At 38.8% G+C, this 25,345-nt stretch overlaps 1 protein-coding gene across 1 annotated transcript; it reads right to left on the bottom strand.

Moving 5' to 3' along the window:
- Positions 1 to 221: 221 nt before the first annotated feature.
- TAB2 (TGF-beta activated kinase 1 (MAP3K7) binding protein 2) lies at positions 222 to 19,387 on the bottom strand (the record flags this gene model as incomplete). The annotated part of the gene is made up of 6 exons (XM_079550129.1): positions 222 to 367; positions 1,949 to 2,029; positions 3,274 to 3,367; positions 3,987 to 4,147; positions 11,923 to 13,432; positions 19,286 to 19,387. The coding sequence occupies 6 exons, from the start codon at positions 19,385 to 19,387 to the stop codon at positions 222 to 224; spliced, it is 2,094 nt and encodes a 697-aa protein (XP_079406255.1).
- Positions 19,388 to 25,345: the final 5,958 nt, after the last annotated feature.

Genomic DNA, 25,345 nt, shown 5'->3' with positions numbered 1-25,345 from the left:
CTTTCAGCAGATTACCTTCCAGCCGATGAATTTCAACTGCCTGTGACACAACACTGAGGCATTACTAGCTCTGTGGGCTGACATTTAACATTACAAAACACCATCTCACCACGCCTTCAATTTTACAAAATCCTACACATAAATGCTTTTTCTGCCCCCAATGACTGGATAGTTCCTTGTACGTTTGCTGTGGTTTTACAGAAGATAATGGGCCTGTTGGCTCAGAAATGCCTGGGCATTTCACACTGTTCACAGCGATTTAAGGCTGGATGATTTAAAAAAGTACAGGCAGTACAACTCCACTGAGCTCCCTCATCTTCATCTGCGTCTGGAACAGTCTTTGGTGTTTTCACAATGGACCTCTGATCTGTGATATGGAAGAGATAAGACAAACAGTTACTGACTAAGAACAGCACGGAAAGAATTTTGAGATGACGATTTCAATAATTGAGAATCATCTTGTTCCTCCAAAAGCTGCAGTTATTACTAGCAACAGAAGTAGCTTTTAATCACCCTCTTGACTACATCTTGACTGTAAATCAGTCAAATGGTACAAAGCGAGCTACACAAAACTTTGAGCAGCCCCCCTTGGGCTCAAAGCTACTGCATGAGATGAAATTTAGAATCACAGGGAACAAATATCAGCATAGTGAACCATGCAAAAGATTAAGTCTGAAGTCTACGAACAATGATGTTGAACTAAGAACTCTGTAGCCTTTCCACGTATTTAATATTTTGCCTCCAGAATGAATGTCAGCAACTCTCCCCAAACCAGAAAGGCAGTCAGATACACAAAAGAAAAATCAAAGCCCAGCTTTGATTGTATTTTTGAATTCCAATACAAATGTTAACAACTACTAATGGAAAACTAATTTTCATTTCTGTCTACAGTAGGTTGGTGGGTGGGAAAAAAGCAACAGCTTTTAGATTTATTCACTGTAGAGGGAAATACACAAAACAGTTGACAAAACTGATACTTTCTGTACTTTCTGACATTCTTCATGCTCCAACTATAAAGACAGCACATCTTAAAGGACCGTGTGTGGATTTATTTTTGCTCCGTTTTTCATCAGCAGCCTAGATAATGGAGCACTAAAAACAAACTTATAAAACATGAAGAGCAGTAGCAGTCTAGAAGAGCTGCACAGAATTTAAAGGATAAAAGAAAAATGAACTTAAGTAGGCCATTCTGAAAGAGAATTCTCTTCAGAAGAGATTCTGTGGTGAAAGTTACTGCACGCTATGACCATTCAGACACACACAATATACAGAAAACTTCACCTGCACAGAACAACTGCACAGAAACAGTCATGGATTAATTATTCCATCTGGTGGTCTTTTTAGGTCACACTATGATGCTTGATTGACACTATGATTACAAAATTTCATTCTTTGCTTTATGTAACACACGAGAGCTAATTCTGTTTTATGTGATGTCCCACTAGGGCAAAAAAAAAAATCACGTGCAAAAATTCAAGGGGAAGTAGAATGTCCAAGATGAATAAGTTCCAGAATATTGACTGCACTATTAGTAACATCCCTCTTTTCTTCAGCTACTTAAAACCATTACGTAAATTGTGTAAGCGCAAGGAAATCCTCCAGTCTAAGTAACTGAGTTACTGTAATAAGTAACTTCACCAGGGACAGTGACCAAAACCACTCCTCACCAAGGACAATGACAAAGTAATCTGAGTTTCACTCTTGCATCTTACGTTCATTTCTAAAAAGATGGATGTTTCCATTCAACTATCTTGCAACTATTAGCCATCTTTAAGCACATCTCATTTAATACACTTCTTTTTCCTGAATACGAATAACAAAAACTGTATACTTTTGAAGAAATCATCTGTTTCACAGTCAATATTTAATCTAGAATCATGGGAAAGAACTTAGTACTAGATGCAAATCAGACATTAGCAGAAAAAAACAAATTTTAGTAATACAATACCTTTGGGTTTTGGTGGCACCGGACCAAGAAATCCAATATTATCATAAAAATTATGAATAGCACTGGGATTAAAATGTGGTCCTAAAAATAATAAAAAAAAAGAAGAAAATAATGTGCAACTATTTTTAAAACACACTTGGGTACAAAAGCAAATTTTTTGGTTTTTTTTCCAGTAGTTATGATTGAGCTTATCTTTCATATCAAGGTGTCAGCGTGGACCTGCATGAGATATCTGTAGCATCAAGAATGCACAAACTTACTAAAATAAGCAATATAAGAATGTCAGAAACAAAATTCAGGAGTCCACACTTGCACAGCCTGGTTCTTAGCTAACTGCCCGATCTCTTTAAACTATCACTTTCCCCCATTCTTATAAGATTTTATAACTATTAACTTATAATTATTTAACTGCATTTTATTTGTAAATTTTACCTAATTTTCATAAATTCTAACTGCACTGAAGATATGTATGACCTATGCATTATGTCCTGGACAGCTTTTTACTTTCTCCTTATGTGCAGGTACTCTGTCTAAAGGAGAACTCGCACGGCTCACGACTGAGCTGATCAAACAGCCTGCCAGTGCTGAAAGCAGAAAGCACCAGTCCCTTCTCTCTCACTGCCTCATTCCTCCTTTCCCGTCTCTCCCTCGCACCAGCTGCAGATGTTTCCAGTAATCCCAATTTCTTTCCTTTCCCCCCCTGGGTTAGAGCGCAGTATTAGCTCTGTGAAGGGTCTACAGGTAAAGCACAGTAGTGCTCTACACACTGACAAGAACGGGGAGCAAGGAGAGACGGAGACATTGTGTTGGCAGCAATTAACTGTCTCAGTTGTCTCAGTTTCTCCTTCATGACCAAAGGCTGTGTCTCTGTAGACAGAAAGTTGAAGGAGGAGAGCACAGTGTTACAAAGGTATTTTGTTTGTTAATGCTGAATACAAGACAGAAATGCAAGACAAGAAAGGACATGTAGGTATGACTACACCATTTAGAAAACTTTTCCCCTCGTCTTTGATATTCAAGTGATCAAAGAGCTTTTTTTCCCCAGTATTTTTTAAACAAATGGCATCACAATTCTCTCTTTGGAGAGAATTAAGAGATAGGAACAACCACAGGATTAGGAAAATCATATAGCTGACAGAACAAAAGGCTTAGAACACAGTTACTTTCATAGTTCCACTTAAACTAAAATGATTTTGCAAACAGCGCATACACTGATGACACAGTGCATGTATTTTTAACACAGCCACTTCTGATACATGCAGACAGCGAAAGGAGAAAGTAAAATTAACAATGACACTTGTTGACGTACTAAGAACATACTGTACCTCTTGCTTGAAAAAGATCAATCTCTTTGGTTAGGCAATCTATGTCTATCTGCAGCTGTCTGTTACAACTTCTTAACTGTTGCATTTCTTCCAGCTGAAAAAATAAATCTGCTTGTTAGACTAAGTGCCCCCATTTTATTATCAGTTATCATTCACACATAGGTAGTCATTTCAGAAGTGAAGATAAAAGAATTTTCCCTTATTGTTTCATTTGTCCAAGCATAAGCTTTGGCAAAGCTTTCAGACCCACTGAACTCTCCTCTCATCAGACTTCAGAGCTGACTGAACAAACTCCAGATTGTGGTTAGAACACAGCCAATGGTCCACCAGATCAATGGCCATCTTCTGGACTGAAAACCGGTGTGTTATCAGTTTTCTTTTGAGATTAGTATATGCATGAAAACAATGCTCTGTGGACAGCCATATGAGCATTAAGTAATCTAAGCCTTTAGGTGACCATTCCTTTAAAAACATCAGGAAGGACCACCAGGTGCAAATCTTTTGTGACTCTGAAAGCAGCAGCAACTGGTGAACTGAAAGGTTGATGGCTAAATAATACATTTAGACTCTGCACTACACTGATCACCTGTTTAATTCTAGGTATGCTACCTACTGCTAATATATTGTCAACATACGAGCAGCTATTCCTTTAATTTGCTGTAACAGCCCATGCTTGTGGTTTAGGCTCATAGCCTACAGCCGTTTCAACTTACTGATGGAATTTGGGAAACAGAATTCGATCTTTTCAGCCGCCTTCGTGTCAGATTATTCTCCATTTCATTGACCTCTGATTTTAGTTTATCCAACTTTTTCTTTTGAATCTCAAGTTCTCGTTGAAGTCGCTCCATCCTGGCCTTCTGATGTATCAGTAAAGCTGCAATACATAAAGTCCCATTTTATCTACTTTATTATCCCTTCTTGTGACAACATCAGATAACGATGAAAGCTAGTATTCCTTTGGGAAAATACAGACAAACATTTCTACAGATTCTTTTTCCATTCTCCTCACAAGAAAGCCTCTGCCAGAAGAAAAAACACATTGCATTTTGCAAAACAGCATAAATCAATCACAGACTACAAGTAAATACAGTGAGAAAGTCATATAACGTAACAGAAGATCATGCAAAATCTAGCTGTAATCTGCAAAAGTCTTTTTTTAATAATCCAGCAAAACTATGAGAAGAGCTTTCAGAAGTTAATAAACATCTCCTTGCATTGTGTTTTGCCTGCTCACGTAAAAGAGATGGCATGATGTAGACTTCAGAGATAGCTGCATGATAGAGCACTATGGTAGGTAAGAAATGAAATTTTTCATTTTGTTGCTATTTGGATTGGAACACAATCCAGTATTCTTTTCATAGCAGGAGACATCAAGTGAAACCAAAACAGAAAGTACTACAAACGATACTGCTGGTAAACATCAGCTATATTTATCACGGAGGCTGGACTGTGAGTTATTTCATCTCCCAACCATTAGCTCAGCTTCTAATTTCTCTTACTGCTTACTATTCATAAATTAAATGGCATACGAAGACTTGATTTATAGACAACCAAGTTAGCATTTAAACCAGATCTTTTTAAACGCAAAGAACATAAGTAGAACAAGCAATTGAATACATACAATTTAAAGAGTTTATTTCATTAAAGATAGATATACTGCAAAGTATCACCACGTGAGCAGACAATGCTGCTCAAAGGAATAGTGCACTTTCAGTACAGGTGAAAGAAGGATTTCATTAAATAAACCCAATCATTTCAACTGCTGCATAGTCATTCATCAATTAAATTATTAAATATAGGTACTTCTATAGCACTTTAGAAATGAATGAGAAATAGCAATAACAAAGTACTAAAAAAGACAGAAATCTTCCTCAGAAACAACCTGTTTAAACAAGACTGGCTGAAATGCAAAATTTAATGAATCTATGTTTCTCAGGTAGCAATAGGGTCAAAGCACTCCTAATTTGGTTGGCTAGGTTTCCTGAGCAGTATCATCACTGGGGAAAAAAAGAAAAAAAAAAAAAAAAAGCATATAAAAAAGATGAAACTTTTCTCATTTTCAGCAGGTAGAACTGTCCTTCACTGCAACTCCTGCCATTTCATTCACACATCATGCTTGGTCTTTCCTCAGAAGGAGGAACTGCGCCAAACTATTTTTGTACAGTTAAAGAACCACAAGGCTGCATCCAGACTCAGCCCAGGTTTTTGAGTTACATGTTTAAAAGATAATGAAATGACAGAACTGTAAAGGTTTCTACCTTTTGATTTTGTTCAATTTAGAATTGTTTATATAAAGACATCCATTTATTTGTGGTAGCCACTATCCACACTACAACAGAAGGTGCAGCTATGCTCTTCTGGAGTATAAAAGTGCAGAAACCAAAACTCCAAGACGTAGATTTTTGTTGAATCGTCAGGGAATCATCAGTTAAGTAGTCTCAAAGGACAGCCTCCCCAGTTGAACAGCATTTTATGAATAACTGAAGAAAACAACTTTTTTTCTATTTATGATCTCCAGGAGCTAGAAAAACGGCTGCAGTGATAAAGAAAGGAAATCGAAGACTACTTTGCCCCTATTCTTGCAAGGAAATCACAAAGCCTTCTTCCTTCCAGGCTTATTTTTCCACTTTTAGACAAGACTCTTCTAATTTCACTGCCTTGGTATTACTGTTGAATCAACTCCTTGAAGGCCAAGTTACTGGTATGTGACCTACAGTAACACAGCTGCGAGCTACCAAGCAGATGTGGAACTCCTCAGATGTGTCCAACTACAGATGCAGGCCGTCAGTTAGCAGCAATAATGCTGGATGTGGAAGGTGAGAAAGAGCATTATCAGAGTGCCTCCAGGACACAGACACACTCATGAGTATGACCACGAATAAGAGCAACGTTTTGAAGGGCTTTTTTTCCCTCTTGTAGAGGGAAAGCAAACAACTCATTTCAATATTCTCCAACATCTTTGGTTTAGAAATTCAGCTGTCATTATGGAATGGCAAGGGGCAGAAAGGACTGATGGATGCCCCACAGCATTTTCATTTGCTCTCCTAGTATCTCTGCCACTATTTTACTATTTTAAGTCCCAACAGATTTTAAACACACTCGTTATAAAATTTATATTACTATTAAAGAAAAATAATTATTTGACACTGCAGTGCTAAGCATTTTCTATTAAAAATAACTTGGATGAGGAACTGACAAGACATTGGTTCAAGTGGTGGATTTTATATAGAATGTAGCAATTTTGAATAAATATTAACTTGGCAGCTGTAGAAAAATAATGAGGTGACAAAATCCACCCACCTCCTCAGTACTTACTAATAAAGAGCAGCAAGTAAGTAATCAGCCCCCCCTAGCGTTGATCAGAGCAACTGAAAATGTTAACAGAAAACTATAAAGTGCGCCTCCAACAAAACTACGTAGGGTCATTCCAGCCTAAAGCTTCCTATCAGTAACACTACTTGATAGAGCAAGTTCTCAGCCACAAAACACTCTCTTTCAACACAGTCACCACCATTAGCAATGCATTTTCACCAGCCATGAGCAAGAGCCTGCATGCCATGCTTGTAACAATCTGCACACCAGTGGAGGTGACCCACTGCCACTGTCACCAGTGTTGAAACCTCACTGTGCTCACATTCAGTTTGGTCTCCAGAAATGCTGAGCAAGCATGATGAATGTCAATGGGTGCCATTTTTCCTGTTTGGAGGGATTCAATGAGACATCCTTCATTTATACATACTTCTATGTCAGATGCCAACTTGTCAGACTGCCCCTCTGCTGCCATCTGTCACACGGCAACAAAATGCAATGGAATATTGGCGGGAAGGTTCAATCTCTACTGCCATACCACCAACATCCACCTCCGGTGTTATGGGCCAACATAATAAAATAGGAGCCATTACTTCTAGAACAGTCCTCACACAATTCAGGTAATAGCTCTAGTGGAGACGTTTAATGGCCTACTCTTGATAATCTTGTGTTACTTGCAGGAACAAAATTCTACCTGTGTGGGCAGCACTGGCACATCACAGTTTACTCTCTATAGGCTAATTGCAATACAAGCCGGAAAGGCTCAAGCTTGCACTTTATATTCAGACATCCTTAAAACTAAGCTACATACTGTAATCACCCTATTATGAGAAATATAAAAACTTCCTCCTTGTCTCACTGTTAGTGTAGCACAATTTGAACAGTTCTGATGACCAGCTTTTTCATTGGGTGGAAACAGGATACTGTGCACCTTCAGCTTTTTTCAGTTTCTGCATTCTACGCTCAGCTGACTGGAAAGAGCAGTTCACTTCAGTTCTCCGGCAGATGTGCACTTCAATGTCAAAGGAAACAGTGGCACTTAACCACGAAACAGCTGCAAACCACTGTAATTACAGGAAGCAAGAAACTGTGCAGGACAGAAGGTCACTGCCGCTATACCAGAGACCCATTCTAACAGGTACCGAATGCAACTTGTGAATTTGAATTTTAAACAAACACCGTTTATGTGTTTCTAACATAAAAGCTAATCCAGGAACACAGTGATTTCACCCTACTCTACAGATCTATGAATTTTCAGACTCAGGATTTCTTGGTGAAATTTGGAGGAAAGTGGAGTTCTGGTAATGCAGTTACTCTGCATCAATAGAACAGTGACATTTTTAAGAATGCTGTTTGTGCATATTTTCAAAATCCACATTTTAAACTCTAGGAAATTCCATCATTTACTATGCAAATTCAACAGTTCTGATTTGTTTGTTTCCCCCTTCCAACACTCTTTTCACTTTTTGTTTGTGCTCCACTTAGTGTATATGCCTGATACACAGAACCAAATATAAGGCTGTCTATTTTCCTATCTCACATCATGCAACTAACTGGAGGCCTCTTGGAGCTAGGGCATAGCTGTATCACTCAAATCTTTTATTTCTCAACATCTGTGAGGCCTGGTAAAGACTTTAAGTTTCTTTCCTGCAGCTTCTCTTTCTTTTGAAACCTTTAAAAACTTTGAGAAACAAAAAGGAGAACTGTGCAAAACGTCAAGTTACTAACTAGTTTTGCAATCAGTATATTTACATTAAATCACGGTGTCAAATAAATGCTAATTAAATGTATATCCACATAATGATCTGTACCTGCTACAGGTAAGTCTGTTCACTATGCAGCATACCAGCCCCGCTCAAAGTTGGAAGATAAAAATGACAGAAATGTCAGTCAAAAGCCAAGCAGTAGTGAACTAAGGGACTTAGTTAAAATGGACTTAAAGCAAACTCACTAGCAGGAAAACACTAAGCTGAAAATTTTATTCCAAGATTAATGTATTTTCTTCATAGCACAGCTGCCTGTCCATTATACAGGCTGGATGCTCTGCAGAGAATAAGCAATTACTAATAAATGTTTAGCCTCATTATTCAACATAAGACTATGTGCAAAGTGACTGCACATAATACAAAAACACTTCTAAGTACCAAATTTTTAGTGTCTAACCAAATTTCACCTTTCCATAGGGCACTTCACATAATATATTGAAACCTCAGTTAAGTATATTAGTAAAATTATACTGTGCATTGGAATATCTTCATTAATGGGAATTGATACTCCTGTATAGAGAACAGTAAGTGATGAGCATAAAAATTTATCTTTGCTTGGCTTTTCAGCATGCTCCTAGTAAGATTTTTTCTAGCATTATTAATATTATTGACTTCACTTGTGGATGGATGCCGTCAGCATTTCCATGAGTAAGTCCACAAGATTTCAAACTGGAATTCCAAAAAACAAGGAACATACAATTAGCAACTGCTTCTAAAATGCCTGCCGACTGTGACTTTCTTGACATCAGCAAGCCAGCTGCAGAGATATATAACTTAGTATTCCAGGCTAACAGTGAATGTCTTTACTACATCAGTTTGATCTAACTATTACCCTACTCCTTTTCACATTGCACAACCTTTAGTTCTGGCAGCAAGCTAAACAAAAATCTGCAGCAAACTTCTACTACCCACAGAGACTTACTGGAGAGAACAGCAGAGAAACCACAGCAAAAAAACAGAAATGGAATCAAGAAGACTGGAATGCCTACACACACTGTAATTGAAAGAAAGCTCCGCAGATAACCTTTGCTCTGAAATTCTGGATGTTTGGATTCATGACTTTGTAACTCTGTATGAGCACATAATGATACTTCTCTTGTATGCATTTTTAAAGTCCTCCCTCAACAAAAACCTGGAAAGAAACTTAATCATGGAAAATCGACCTTCCTGTGGGTCATCAACGGGGTTTAGATTTTTCAGATTTACAGAATGAGAACCAGCCACTTTATTCCAAGGAGTTAACTGCTGCTTACAGATAAACTACCAGGCAAACAAGCCCTGTGCTTTATCAGAGAGCTCCACGGCCAACCGCTGCCACAATAGTACTCTGGACTCCCAGTATCCGCCCTCGGTTCTCAATGAGCAGAGAATTCTCTCACAGCCAGAGGTCATTCTGCTCTACACTGGTTAGACTTGAGCTCTTTATATCCTATGCTACTACTGCCCACCTGAAATCCTTGTCCCAGACTGTGCTTCCCTTCTTGAGGATAACTGTTTCATCCTCCCTGAAATTCATCCTCAACCTGAAATTCTGATATTTTACCATCCTAGTCAAGGACATATTTCCGTCTGAAAGGAAATCAAAACGATGAATAATCCTGTCATCATCAAATCCCTCTGCTTTTTATCAAAGAAAGTACAGTGGCAGGCACTACTAGCAGACAGGTCCAACATCTTATGTTCTCCTGTGCTTATGAATCCATTTCACTGGAACAAAGTGAAATAGATCTCCTTTGACACCAAACCAGCTCTACTTTCCACATTCCTCCTATCCTTAGCCAGGTGTAGTTCTCCCTGCCAAGATATGGAGCATTCTGGGCAGAAATGGAAAAGCTGATGAAAATGCATTTTTTCTCTAATCATAGCCAGAGAAACGACTCATCTGTTTTGGCTAAAATTAAAGTGAGACAAGCACCTAGGTGTCTGCACACTTGCTAAACTAGATGCAGCTTAGAACATGCCCCTCACAATGGAAAGCATGAAGTAATTCAGATCACATTTAGTATGCTTAAAAAAAACAAAACAAAACAAAACAAAACCGCAATACCACCACACCATTACGATAAGAAAAAAAAACACCTGACCACCTCTGAGTAAACGATCTAGGTCTAGCAGTACTAAGTAGGTCTTCTGGAAATCAAGGTCATAGCAATAAGTCACACACTTCTCAACTTTCAAAAGATTAAATCATTAACAGAAAATAAAAAATACTGCAGGAGAAATAGAGCAAGATAATGCCAGAAATCCCAAACATTCCTGAATACAGAGAATTTGGGAAACAGGAGCGCACTTTATATGAACTACTGAATGAACTACACAAAATGAAGGTATTTCTCCAAAGTCAGCATGGAGACAAAAGCTAAACCAGCCCACATCATGCATCTGATCTAAAAACTGTATCTGTCTTGGCCTCAAGAACAGCTGGGCCCCACAAAAGCTATGTGCCATTCAAAACTTCTGAATTCTGGGCTTTGCAAGTCTGCCTCAACTTGATAAATTGGATATTGATATCTACTAGCCTATAGAGACTGTGCAGAAGTCAGGCTCTTACCAACAATACAACTGCATCCAGAAGACGTGCATAGGCTATAATCACTTTCAAATTAACTTTATTACTAGTGTACCCCAGATGTGCACCATCCTTCCAGTGTCCTAATCAACGTACTTATACAAAAAGTATACTCTGAAGAATATTTAGAGTGTTCAAAGAACAAACCAGCTTTTTAACGCTGAGTTGTTGCTAACTCTGAAATGTACCAATAAACTGAAAAGAGAAATTATTTTGACCATCTACCCTGAACACTGCATAAAGATCCTAACATCTATTCAACAACTTCATAGAAAAGCCCACAACAGGGTTAATAAACCATCAGGATGGTAATAAAAGCGTGAAAAAATATGAAAATGGAAAAAAAAAAACCCAAAAACGTTTTAAACTGGCTTACTGTATCACATTTAAGTTTTATCCTTCTGTTACACTATCGATCCTTTAAAATAACAACCTTTGGGTATGGTACTCTTTTTCACATTTTAACAACATAAGAGAAGTATAAAGACTTTCAGCATTTTATTGTCAAGCACCCATTAGGAAACAGAGGCAAACACTTTGTCCTGCTAACTGCTTTAGAAGACTGCTTTTCTTACTTCTTAAATAACATTGACAAAAAGAAAAAAATGAAAATTGTATCAAATGGAAATGGTATCTCAACTGATCCAAATGTCTGCCAGTAGACTTTTAACTTTAAATCATTAGGATGAATAAAACAAGCTTAGATGTTTCCTTCGGAACAACATGAAAGTGAAGACACTGTGACTCCACTTCATTAAACAGATAACATATCTTCTTAAGACAAATGAGAATTATCTTCAAATATTCAGTGACATGTCTCTGCCATAAAAAGAAATCTATGACTTGCTTATAAACCTTTTTTGTTTATTTAGGAAATACTCAAGAATGCTAGAGTTGAAGATAACATTAATATCACAAAGTTTATCAACTGTTTCACGCTCTGTAGTTTACATACTGAATTGACAATCTGGTTGAAATCTTTACTACTTATATTAAGAATATTACCTTGCGTGTAGGCAGCATCATCAGATCCCATACTCAATTTTCGTGCATCACTGATCCTATCCACATGTGCTAAAACAGGGTCAGTAAGATGCTGGATACCCTCTGGTTCAACATAGTGATCAGGAAGGTTTAGAAGGTTTGTAGGTTCAAAGGTTGGGGAGACTACCCCTGGGGAAACTGCAGGGGGCTTATTTGGAGAAACTGTAATTTTAAAAGTATATTTTGTGTTAGGCTGCGTAACAACCACTCGAGGAGAGGTTGCAGTGGTGCTGTTGCCCACTGCTCGACTCTTGGGTGGATGGTGATGAATAAATGCAGGACCCATGCTTACTTGACCAGACATATTCCTAGAAGTGGCAGATACTCCAGGATTTGTCGATATGAAAAGCGTGGGCTGGTTCCGCACAAGTTGATCATCTCCTGTGGTGGCATTTGCTGAAATGTAGACCTTAGGCTGACCACGTGTGATCACTTCATCAGTATTTGGAGGACTGGCCGATATGTAAACAGTGGGCTGACTTCTACTTAATGTCTGGCTGTTGAGGGAAGAGGGAGTAGTGGAGGTGCGAGGGCCAGTTGAACGCAACTTAGAAGAACTATTTCTCTGTGGTGGTTCAAGTTTGATTTCAATTTGGTTTTTGCGAGGTCCTGTGGATATATTCTGAATGTTGTATTGGCTATGAGCAGAGGATTGTGAGCTACCAGATGAATGAATCATAGGTGCTTGTGGAGTAGTAGGAGAACTGATAGGCATATAGACATGAGAAGTCTGGTGGCCTTGCTGATTTGGCTGCGTTGAGTGTTGCGATGAGGTATGTGGCGTGGTATTGGATGTAGGAAGAGTAGTCCAAGGACTTGGCTGCGAAGGCTGGTAGACTTGCTGAGGATGCATAGGATTAAACTGAGATGCCCAGCCTGCCTGCTGCTGTGTCTGTCGAGCTGTACCACTAGGAGCTGTGATATAAGGCCTAATATAGATAGAATTTCCCTGTGGACTGTTAAGTACAGGAGGAGGTACACCATGTATGTGCAAAGACGTAGGGGTATTGCGGCCAGGCTGAATATTTGGGGCTAAGGTTACCATGATTGGGTTGAATCTGGGTGTTTGTTGAGACAAGTTAGATACTCCTTTGCTGCCTAGGTGAAATCCAAGATGTTGCCCCGGATTAGAAGCACTAACTGTATTACCCATTCCAAAGACATTAAATCCTTGTGGAACCTGAGCAGGTGCAGTCTGTGGTTCCTGCTGAAATAGTTCATTGTTGGGCTGCTTGGTTTGAAGGTGTCCATCGCTAACGCTGTGAGCTAGAGTCCTACTTCCATTCATTCTTCCATCTCTTCCATGGTGATACACGTTCTGTGACTGCAAATCCAAATTAAGAGATGTCATGTGATTTCGTAGTCCAGGAATCGTAGAATCATCCGAGAAACTTAGGTCTCCTTCACCATAGAGATATTTTGTGCTCTCCTGAGACAGAACTGCACAACAGGCATCCAAATTATTGTTATTCTATAAAAGACAGATGAAAGTTTGACGTTACTGATAAAATACTGTTATGGTTAGATAAATATAGGCACAAAACCATCAGTGAAAAGTTAACAATGTAGCATCAAATGGAAAGCTTTAGGTGGTTGGCCAGCATAGCAACTACAAACATACACACAAAGGGCTTGCATGTGAAGCTTACTATTTTGAGAACTGCAACTCAGTCACTGGAATCAAGAACAGAGGTCTGCACTGCTGCTGAAGCAATGACAGTGACATCTTGAATCTTGATAAGCTAACTTGGTACAGTATGATACACAGTGATTGCATGCTTTTGCTACTCCCTCTGAATTTCAGAACAATCTTCACCAATGACCACATCTCTGGCTTGAGAAGAAAATGACAGAAAGAACAGACTCACAGTACCTACATGTGTACAGTACTGGCAAACAACTTAAAATCAAATTACATGTTTACTTAAAAAAAAAAAAGCCTTTTGCAAACACTTCAATACCAGTTATGCAGTAACTCCTGCTGAAAATGAAAGCTAAATCGTATGCAGAGAAGAAACATGCAGACCAAAGAAGTTGCACAGGAGCATATGACTTCAGAAGCAACGTAAAAATTCAGTTTATGCACATACAGCATATGATCACTTTCTTGCAAGTTGAAAATATTAATGAAAACCCAGGGGCCATTTAAACCACTGTTTGAAAAGCTCTTAAATACTTACATTTGTATAAGATTACTTTATAAAACCTGTAATAAAGAAACTTAAAAACCACCACCTAGCTAATTTGCTTTTTTAAGAACGTATCAGAAGGAAACTAACTGCTAATCCTAGTTCTGTATTTCCACACATTTAATAATACTGTATCAGATCTCCATCACTGTTTCCCTACATAAGGGCCTTGCTAAAAGAGCCTACGTGTGCTGGTGGCATAATTTCAGAACGCTGTGCTCTGTCCGTACAATTTCCTGTACACTCCTCCCTCCAGTCCTCACCTCAATAATAAGTTAATGCTTTCAGCCAGAAAAACTGTTGTTAAAGCACAGATGTTGTAAAAACAAAGTAGGTGTCAAATTCATCCAAACACACTGAACACCAGTTACCAAAAGGAAGAAAAATGATCAAGGAAAATATTGTACATGCCAAGTAGTAACATTATCATATAGTTAAAGAACACACAAGCAAGAGAAAGTGTTCCATGCTACAAGCTTTGCAGCAAGTTATTTTTGTTAAACTAGTAGATAGTAGCTCCTTCAGCAAGGTGAGGGCTCGGACAGAGTTGTGCAGTCAAAGCAAGCCTGTCTCTATCTGAAAAAAAATTACTGAAGCAAAAAACAAAATAACAGAAGTGGGAGAGGGAGGACAAGCTAAACTCTACCCACAAAACCAAAACTATGTGTTGATACAGGCCAGGTGAAGTTCTGAACTCTTAATTAATACTTAAAAAACAAAACAAACAAACAAAAAAACTGAGAACCAATCCAAACAACAAAAAAGCTTTAAAAAAAAAAATCACAAAAAATACGGGGTTTCCTAACGGCCATCTAACTAGCCAGTCACATAACAGAAATGTTGCAGAAATGTCTTGAGATGAAAGTGGGTCAAATGACTGTACACATAATGGGTCTAGATTGGAATAAGCACAAGAGGACAAAGTAATCAAATAACGTTAGTAGTGAAGAAAGGAATCAAACTAAGAAAGAACAGTGGGTAAGAAAATACAGTAACGGTAGCCTTGTATTCATTGCAAAGAAGAAAAGGGAGCCAGAAACGGGACAGGATGCCATAGAAAAACAAGCTAAGAAATCTTAAAGATTTTGCATGAACTTCAGTGAATGAAAATTATTAACAGAAAGGCAAAAAAAATAAAAAAAAAATTAAAAAATCAAACCAAAAAGGAACAGGCCAGGCTTGCAATGCCCTTACATTCAACTTGAATGCATTTGCTTTGGACATTTTTTTTTTTTTTTAAAGACTGCATCCAATCAGTTCCAAAATTACAGTGATGTCAACGAGCAAATTGGAGAATTCAAGGGGGAAACGGGGGCACATGGAACCCCTGGCATCTTCTGGCTGGCAGAGGCAGAGTTTCAACCGCTTCTAGTTCTTTACAGACCAGAGAACCGGTTGATGGCAGAATTGAGCATATTCCAGCAAAACAATGCCCCTCATCTTAGCTCTGCCCATGTCCCAATTGAGTTTAAAATGTTGGTACCCTGAAAGAGAAAGAAAAAAAAAGAAAGAATAAGAATGCTGGAGGGAAATGAGGAAGCAAGGAGAGGACGTAGACTTGAGGTGCAGGTGGTTATAAAATGCCCCAGACACACAAAAAAAAGAACCAAAAGGGACAATGTCCACACAGAGGGGAAGCTGTGGCAATCCTTTTGAGCGAGAAGGGGAGGCTTGAATGCAGAAAGCTTGCTTTCCAGGCAGAATGGAGGGATGCAAAACTCTTCTCGAACACTCGATGCAGTCAGCCCAAGAAAGCAGTAAGATCGCCAGTTCCCTAGATGATACAGGTTTCCATTTCATGTTAGTTTTTGGTGGTCCTCTGGTTTCAAGATTCTAGGTATCACTTGGATATTTTAACACTGGGCAAAAGAACAGCATTGAGAAATCTGTATAGTTCTTCTGCACAATTCATAGTGATCTTAAGAAGCCTTGGTTGTGATAAAAATCTTTTGTCACAATCACTATGAAATGCATAAGTGTTTGAACTCTTTCAGGTTCTCCCCTGTGATATTTTATACTTCCTGTTGTAAAAATAGCTTCACTCTGACACATACTGTGGGGGCAAGGCAAATCACAGCACTTCTTATACAGTACAGTACATTACTAGTTGTATCTCGGAGCTAGGCTACAGTTATTACATTTACCAGAAATTAATTCCACTGTGCTCAGTTACTACAGGGCACAACTTGGTATGCAGATATTGTTCCAGAAGCACTACAAATACGTGTCCAAGTACTTTCAAATCCCTCTGTCCAGTCTTTACCACCAGCTCAAGTACACAATTTCTCAGTTTGGAAAGGTTATATTATTATTTTTTAAAGCAGTCCAACTTAGAGTCAGAAGCTGATTCAGAGAATTTCAAACACCAAGCTGAGGATTTTTTTTTAGAAATCTCAGCTTTGAATAACCTACTAACAACATCACATAAGTAGCTTTAGGGTGTACTGAATTAGTGTAATAATATTGTACATATGGAACATATGCATATATAATCTTTTTTTCTCCTTTAAAAACACTTACAAAAGCTGACCTAAAAAAAATTCGCTCAAAATCCAAACTCTCATCCCCTATCTCTATCAAAGTACAGCATGCACAATATCTTCTCTTCACAGTTTTAAGACTTCTTTTTATGCAAAAAACCAAATCCACTGTATTCAGTAGTATTCAAAGACTGCTGAGTTTTGAAGAGCCATATGCTATCTTTTAAAGAACCAAGAACCAAACATCCAAAAGGTGACAGATCTTGCATTCACTCCTACTTCATTGACCTTACTCAATAAGCAACTCTCTCATTTTAAGAACAAAACTGTATCTGTAGTATAAAAGTTAGACTAGTTCTACAGAGAGCTAATATAAAAAATAGCAGTGAACTATCCTGAGAACAAATACAAGCAGTCTATTGTCTGGTTCAATTTTCCCTACAGCTAAATAATCAAAGATAAAGGGTTGGGGAAAGCCTGAAACCTCACAAGTCCACTTTCAAATCAAAAACAATTCTCTCAAGAACTGCTGTTTTCACAAATTCTCACTCTATTACAAATGTAGAATTATGATCGAGTCTTGAAAATTCAAACATTTAACTGGCACAATCACACTTCCAACAGCACAACAGGCACAGCACTACTTGGATGCATGTATGCTGACTATATATATCCCATACGTAAGTATGGACACATGTATTTTACATATTAAAATACATATAAAAATAAAACAATGAGCATTCTTTACAGCATAATTCTATCATCAAAGACATGTCATAGCCATAGCCCAGATACAACCAGCTTCTGGGAACATACTGACTATCTTTTTCCCAATCAAATTTCGTATGTTGTTGATCAATGCGAGTATTCACACAATCCTCCATTATCCAACGTACTCAAAGGCTGAATACTATAGATAATGATGAAATCCAAACAGCACAGATATTTTGGGATCACAAGAAAATGCAAAGCAAGCACACTTAAGCAACACAGTTAAGTAAGCCTAACAGAATTTGATGTCATTCAGAGGGACCTCAACAGACTTGAAAGGTGGGCCCGTGTGAACCTGATGAGGTTCAACGCAGCAAAGTGCAGAGTTTTGCACCTGGGCCGGAGGAATCCCAGGCATCCATACAGACTGGAAGGAGCGGTCCTTGAGAGCAGCCCTGCAGAGAATGACCTGGGGGTCTTGATGGATGAAAAACTTAACATGAACCAGCAGTGTGCTTTTGCAGCTCGGAAGGCAAATGGTGTCCTGGGCTCCATCAGATGAGGGGTAGCCAGCAGGGACAGGGAGGTGACTGTCCACCCTCCACTCTGCTCTTGTGAGGCCCCATCTGGAGAATGTGTCCAGGTCTGGAGCCCCCAGTACAAGAAAGACAGAGAGAGGGTCCAGAGGAGGGCCACAAGGATGATCAGGGGTCTGGAGCACCTCCCCTATGAAGACAGGCTGAGGGAGCTGGGCTTGTTCAGTCTGAGAAAAGAAGGCTGCTGGGTGACCTCATTGCAGCCTTTCAATACCTAAAGGGAGCCTACAAACAGGAGGGGAGTCAACTCTTTGAACAGGTTGATAACAGCAGGACAAGGGGAAATGGTTTTAAGTTGAGGGAGGGGAGATTTAGGTTGGATGTCAGGGGGAAGTTCTTTACAGAGAGAGTGGTGAGGTGCTGGAACAGGCTGCCCAGAGAGGCTGTGGATGCCCTGTCTCTGGCGGTGTTTAATGCCAGACTGGATGGGGTCCTGGGCAGCCTGGTCTAGTATTAAATGGGGAGGTTGGTGGCCCTGCATGTGGCAGGGGGTTGGAGATTCATGATCCTTGTGGTCCCCTCCAACCCAGACCATTCTGTGATTCTGTGAAACTACAGATATAGCATTAACAATAGCATCAGAAAAATTCTTTATTATTTCTGAGACCAAAAGGAATCCACAAATCAGCAGCACGGATTCCAAGGCTACAGTAAAACAAACTAAGGCCACCAGGCAGCCAAAGAAAAACTGGGTAGAAACACATCAGCACATCACATCTGTCCAGGTGTCACACAGCCAACACCAGGCTGATTGCCTACCTGACTCTGGCTAATATCAAGACAAAGGACTCAGGTGTGTGGGGATTACTACATTCTAAGGCTCCCTGTTGTAGAACATATGTAAGGCCACCAGCACCAGCTCTGCAGGCCAGGTGAGCTGGGGCAGAAAAACAGCGGAGCAGGCAAATGCCAAGTAATGAGATCAAAGTCTGATGGAGATCAAGGTGGCAAAACTGCTTCTGTACCTGTGATGCTCGAAGCATACAAAAAAAAAAAAAAAAAAAAAAAGCGGAGCACTGTCTTAAAAAAGTGCTTGCTGGACTTTGTATCTATCTTTTGGCCACAATTTAACTTTGGCTCATGAGACGGCCAAAAGGCAATGAATATACTCATTATCAAGACTGCAACCTCCATGCACACTGCTTCACAGGATGGTTTGCTTAGGAGGGGCCAATCCAGCACAGCTTCTGATCCGGAAAAAATAAATTGGCTGCGTATATTTGTCTCATTCAAAGAAGAAGACAGAAAGAAAAACAACCTGCTTTCAGTACAGACACTTACACATGGTTAGTTAGCACTTAAAATAAGCATAATCAATTACTCATACAGTTACTAACAGAACACTGACCTGTAACATGCATCTGGATACAACACCTTCAGGTACCTCAGGAAACTTCTGTCGCAGGTCATGTAAAACCTGAATATCAATTTGCTGGCTTCCTTGGGCCATTCGTATATTGCCTGGTCAGGATTGTTTTTCAACAGGCAGTTTTAGGCCTTAGTAAAGGGAGCACTCATCTCTTCTGACCCAGCATTTTCTGAAAGAAGAAGGAAAAATTTAAGACACTGAATGCAGGCACTATTGATGTTAAAATGTCAAACAGAACAAAACCTGAAAAAAAAACCCTCCTCAAAAATCCTCTTCAGTTATTAAATCTAAATCTGCATTTTATGTCAGTGTTTTTCCACATCACGTCTGGCTAACAAATGTCTATTCAGTCTCTTACAACCTTGAAAATTGCTCACGTAAAGGCATATCTGATCAATTTCCTTTTTTTTTTTTTTTTTTTTTAAAGAAGAATATAAATTTATCAAAATATTAAAATTAATTGTTTAGGACCAGCATTTTTATTTCTTTAAAACATAAATTCATGCAAAAAAGTTTACATCAAAAAAGGGAGAAAGCATTAGTTTAGCTTTTGCATGTAATTAGTTACATTTTCCCAGTTACTGTTTATTACAGAAAATTGGGGCTAGAAGAAGTTCAGTGTTTCATAAGTTTCAGGATTTACTAGCAACAGCCTATTAGTTTTCACCTGATGCATTTCAGAGATTATGACTGGAAGAAAACAACCTACAACTTATTTCCTCAATTAATTTTGTGTCTTTTTTAAAAAAGGAAATCATGAAGAATATACCGTAATCAGCCAGTCACACTTGTACAAGATATCTGTCCTGAGCTTACAGCATCCTGCATGCTTTTACCAAGAACAGTTTCCAGCAATTCAGTTTGGAAGAATGTAGAGTTAAGCAAGAGAACGGTATCTCCTTTGTTTTCTTATAGTCATATCCATTTGTAATATTACTTTACCCATAGCAGTCAACTCCAACATTCATTTACTTCACAAGTTAACAAGCCAACGAAGATGTACATCAATATATTCACTTTTTCCTTCCCTTCTCTGCCTGCTTTTCTTTTTTCCCCCATCATGCCTCCCATTCAACATGCACCATTACCCTACTGCTGTCTTAGCCTTCAGGTGAGCACTACTGCAGTTATCTCCCTACACAATGCATACACTGCTACAGGCAACACCTTTTTATGCCTCCATGGGAAATACTCTGAAAAATTAAACTGGCTTGGAAATATTTGAATTGTTGCTTCTTCCTTTTGTTAAAAGCCACTTTGTGCTTCTATGATGCTTTTTGCTCACTAAACACTGCCCAGAGGTATGTCTATGAAGAGTAGTAACTTAAGAAAAATTAAAACATAATATTGTATCCTTAAACATAGCAAACACTCCTCTCTCACTCACATCAGCATTTCCTGCGGAGCTCCCCTTCCTTCTCCCCCTTCATCTGAGCACAGGACTTTCCTCCCTGCCCACAAGAAACACAAAGCCCTGTTTAAGCACTCAGAGCACAGCCCTGCCAGGCACCTCTAAAGGCTCCCTGGATCTTGGCAACACAAACTCCTGCCAGCGACCCACCAGCCCACTCTCTCTGCAAATGAGTCTACATGCTTGTTTTTCCTGTACCCTTATTCCCTAAAAGGATACTACTGGGGAATTAGTTAGGAAGTATTATTGCCAGTTCCCTAGTCATTTTCTAGAGCATTAACACTGCTTGTGATTCAAGTGTAATCACTGCAATGCCACAGCTTTTCTTGAGACTGAAAAGATGGAGAAACCTGCAAAGAACTGATGACAAAGCATGAAGCACATGATTTCCAGCATGAATCACAAGACAGGCATAATGCCTTTCACGACATAAGGCCTGAATCACTCCATTATAAGATTTCTTCAACTCCTGTGTTTTTGGTGGTCTGAACTGGTAAAATTACCAGTCAACCTGTAATTAGCTCAAACACTTCCTATTGTATCAACATAATCTAAAATAGCAATGCTTTTCAACAGTCTGCCAGCAATTCAAGATGTTTCTCTGACAAAGAAAAAGAATAAAAATCAAAATACATGTTACTTTGATGACTCTGCCCATATATATTACATATGTATGTGGAATAAAAGTTTGTTAGCTAATGAAATAGAGAAGACTAAAGGTCCTAAGAATATTTCATTTAACATCTGCTCATAATTTTAGTCTCATAAATCCCATTCTCTATGATGGAATTGTAATGCATATTTAATTAAAAGTATGGGAAAAAACAGGAATTTTTGTTAGAATACTCAGAGATACTTTGATAAAACAAAGACCACAGATCTACCCACAATTTTTAGTGCACATAACAATGTAATATTCTACTATTGAAAATAAAATCACAACTTCTAACAGCCTTAGCATACAAGTATCAGCCAGGACTGCTAGAGTTAGAAATTCAGATTATGCAATTCCTCCCCAGAGCACACATTCTGCTTATCTGACTATTCAAGTTCAGTTTCCCTTCTCTTCATGCACTTTAATAATGGACACAGAGCAGCCCAGCTCTTTAGGAGCTAGATTTGGTTTCATTCAGATCCATCCAACTCCAAACCTCATGTGGACAGAGGTGATCAATACAAAGATCTGGCAGAAAGTCCCACACACATAAACCAGAAGCACCACACTTCCAAAGGCGACAGGCACAGTATGACAAGAGCTCAGCTAAAACAGACATATCTGCACTGATCCTGCAGAAATGTACTCTCTGTACCCCAGGAGTACCATCTCAAAGGAACAGAAATACTGAAGCACATTGGTACACAAGGTACCCTGTGGCAGCTGCTCTAAGTACCCAGGATCCATAACTTAAAGGTAGCACGGATACACTTAAATAAGCTGTGGCCATACCTTAGACTATTAGACACATCAAAGGAACCTCAGAAACTAACAACGGGCAATGGAAGATAAAATATTTTGTTTTGAACGAGTCACTCTACACATTTGAAAAGTAACTGTTAAAAAGCAAACTGGGGCAGCAAATTTTGGTTTATACAATTGAAGGAAATCATCTTGGGCAGAGAGAGAAACACGGATATCTAACCTAAAAAAAAAAACCAAAGGGTTGTTTTTTTTTTTTCAAACCAGAAGAAGTGCCAGGCTTTTACTGTGTACTACCATGGAGACAAGCTGTAATAAAGGGACATTACAGTCAGCTTGGTTAATAAATAAGTAAAGAAAGAAAGACAATAAATGAAGTCAGAAAGTAGTCTTCCTACACTGGTCCAAGTACTGGAGAGTTCCTTTTCCTTTTCCCTCCCCCTGCTATGTGCAATGCAGGAAAAGGCACACACGGTGCTCTGTTTGTACACGTGCTGCTAAAATGACACTAAAGCCCATTTGTATTTTGGTATGTTTTTCTGCAGCTTTCATCTTATCACATGTGATTTGCACTGAATATGAATTGCTCTAAATCACATTGTGCTGTTTAGCTAACAATGCTAGAAACATATTTCATCTAACAGTTTATTTTAGGAACCTGTTTGTAAATATTTATTGAGAATGCTACGAATGCAAGAACAAGAGCACACTTTCTTGAACAAGGGCTGCTCTGCAAGTAATGCCTCCTATTCTATTACAATGCCCATAACATCACATAACATCAGAGGCAGATGGTGGTGGTATGACAGTAGAGGCTGAACCTTCCCGTTAGTATCTCGCTGCATTTTGTTGCCACGCAACAGATGGCAGCAGAGGGGCAGTCTGACAATACAATGCCTGACACAGAAGTGTGTATGAAGCAAAGGTGTGCTGTTGAATGTAGAAGAAGTGGCACCCAATGACATTCATTGACACTTGCTGAACATTTTTGGAGACCAAACAGTGGATGTGACCTCAGTGAGGTGAAGAGTGGTGTATTTCAGCATCAATAACAGCAACAGTGGGTCACCTCCACGTGGCATGCAGGCTCTTGTTCACAGCTGGTGAAAGTGCACAGCTAATGGTGGTGACTGTGTTGAAAGACTGTGTTTCGTGACTGAGAATTTTCTCTATCAAATAGTGTTATTGTGCTCTTTGTATTTGATGCAGTTTCTGTGGAAATAAATAGGAAGCACTACTTTCAGAGCAACCAAGAATGCAGATTATAGATGTTGCATATAAAATACTGCTCTCCTGACAGCAAATGAGATGCAACAAGTTGCAGTTTGAGGCCAGTAGAGGTTGCTAAAGTGCCTATGGAGACAGCAGCCAAAGGACTCCTGGCATTTCTTTTCATGGATCCAAGAGGTACAGAAAGACTGTAGAAACAAAAGCAATTACAAAACTGATAATAAAGGAAAAAGAGCCCTCTATACTTCAGTTCCTTCACCAATACCAAATAGCCCCTCTGAATCCTCCAAACTGGGTAGCTGAACAATGAATATCTCAAAAAAGGAAAACTTTTTTTGCTCCGCACCCCACCATCATGCTTTCTTGAGCTGTACCTACCCCACACGTTTAGCTACTTTTTATCTGAGTACCAAGACAAAAACAAATATAAAAACAACTCTCCCGTCTTTTCAGCCAGATCCCAATTCTGACACAATACTCCAAGTCAACAGTTTAACTGCAGACTAACCAAAGATCATCTTCCAGCAAGGACTCCCTTACACCAAACAGCTTCAATTATCAGAGAACGGTTTGGGTTGGAAAGGACTTTTAAGATCACCTGGTTTCAAATCCCCTGCTATAGGCAGGGATATCTCCCTCTACACCAGGTTGCTCAAAGCCCCATCCAGTAGAGCACATAGAGATATCAGTATTATTTCTTTCAGCTTTCTTTCAAGAAAGCAGAGATGTCTCTGGTCTACACTTAGAACCAGTAATCACAACAGAAGCTTATCAATCTCTATTCACAAAATGTCCCTCAATGGGTTCTCCAGCAGTAATAACCATCACAAGTTAATCACCCGTTTATACTTGCTATGTGTCAGTACCTCCCTCTAGAATTAAGCTAAAGGTGTATTTTTGTATTTTCACTGCCTAAACCCCTCCCCCCCCCCCAAAAAAAACCCAAAAAACAAAAAAAAACAATTCACAGATTAAGTGCCACATTTGCCTCTTGCAACTTGCCCCTTCAACCTCCTCCATAACAATTCCCACACCTATTTCTACTTTCTTATTTTTGCTCATCTGTACCTGAAAGTCCTTGTCAAATACTAGACTAGAAATTCCTGCTACATGTGTTTAGCAAATAGGGAGAAAATAATAATAAAAAAGAATGGAAATCACCGCATGTAAGGCCAAATCATATTAAAGGAACAGACTCTTTGCTGTAGCAAAGGCTACACAGCTTTAATTACAAAACTGACAACTTGCATTGGGATTGACGAGCAAGCAAAATCCAAATAGAGAAGCACCAAAACTGTGTGAATCTTTGAGAAGCTAGAGTACAAAAAAGGTTTAGAAATCTAACTGTATGAAACAGTGAAGTAATGGCTTCCCCCGACGTAACCACAATACACTTTTTCTGAATGCAACACACAGTCCAAAAGTGCAGACATTTTTTTTCTTAAACCTAAGAAAAAGTGAGCAGGGAGAAAATTTTGAAACAAAACCACTCTTCCAAAGACTCCCATATTCACTCTGCAAAAGGGATTAAGTGAAACAACAGAAAACAACAGGAAAACAACAGAACTTACAATAATATCATTCATACTTTTAAATGTGTATTTTTAAAGAAAGAGTAGAAACCAACTGGTAGAAAACTAGTTTATTCAATTAAATTTAATTTAAAAAATTATAAATTCAATTTTTACAACACATTGCTCAGCCTTCCTATGGCTATTTTAAAGTCATCTAACAGTGCCTGCAGTATCTCTACTAAAAATAAATAGATAAGTAAATCTTCCTATTAAAAAAATACAGGTTATCCTCCACTTGCTACCATCCACTTCCTACATAAAGAACAAAAATATCAGCTTATCTAAAGTACTGTTTATGGCCCTATCCTGAATCTATGAAACAGTGATACTTGTTACTCAATTTTTTAAAATCAATCTCTTCAGACAAACAGGAATTAAGAGAAAGGATATAAAAGTGATCTGGTCAT

Source organism: Tetrao urogallus, assembly GCF_951394365.1.
Source record: "Tetrao urogallus genome assembly, chromosome: 2".
Classification (NCBI taxonomy): domain Eukaryota; kingdom Metazoa; phylum Chordata; class Aves; order Galliformes; family Phasianidae; genus Tetrao; species Tetrao urogallus.
Note: the sequence above shows the minus strand (reverse complement) of the source record. Positions and strands in the feature narration are given on the sequence as shown.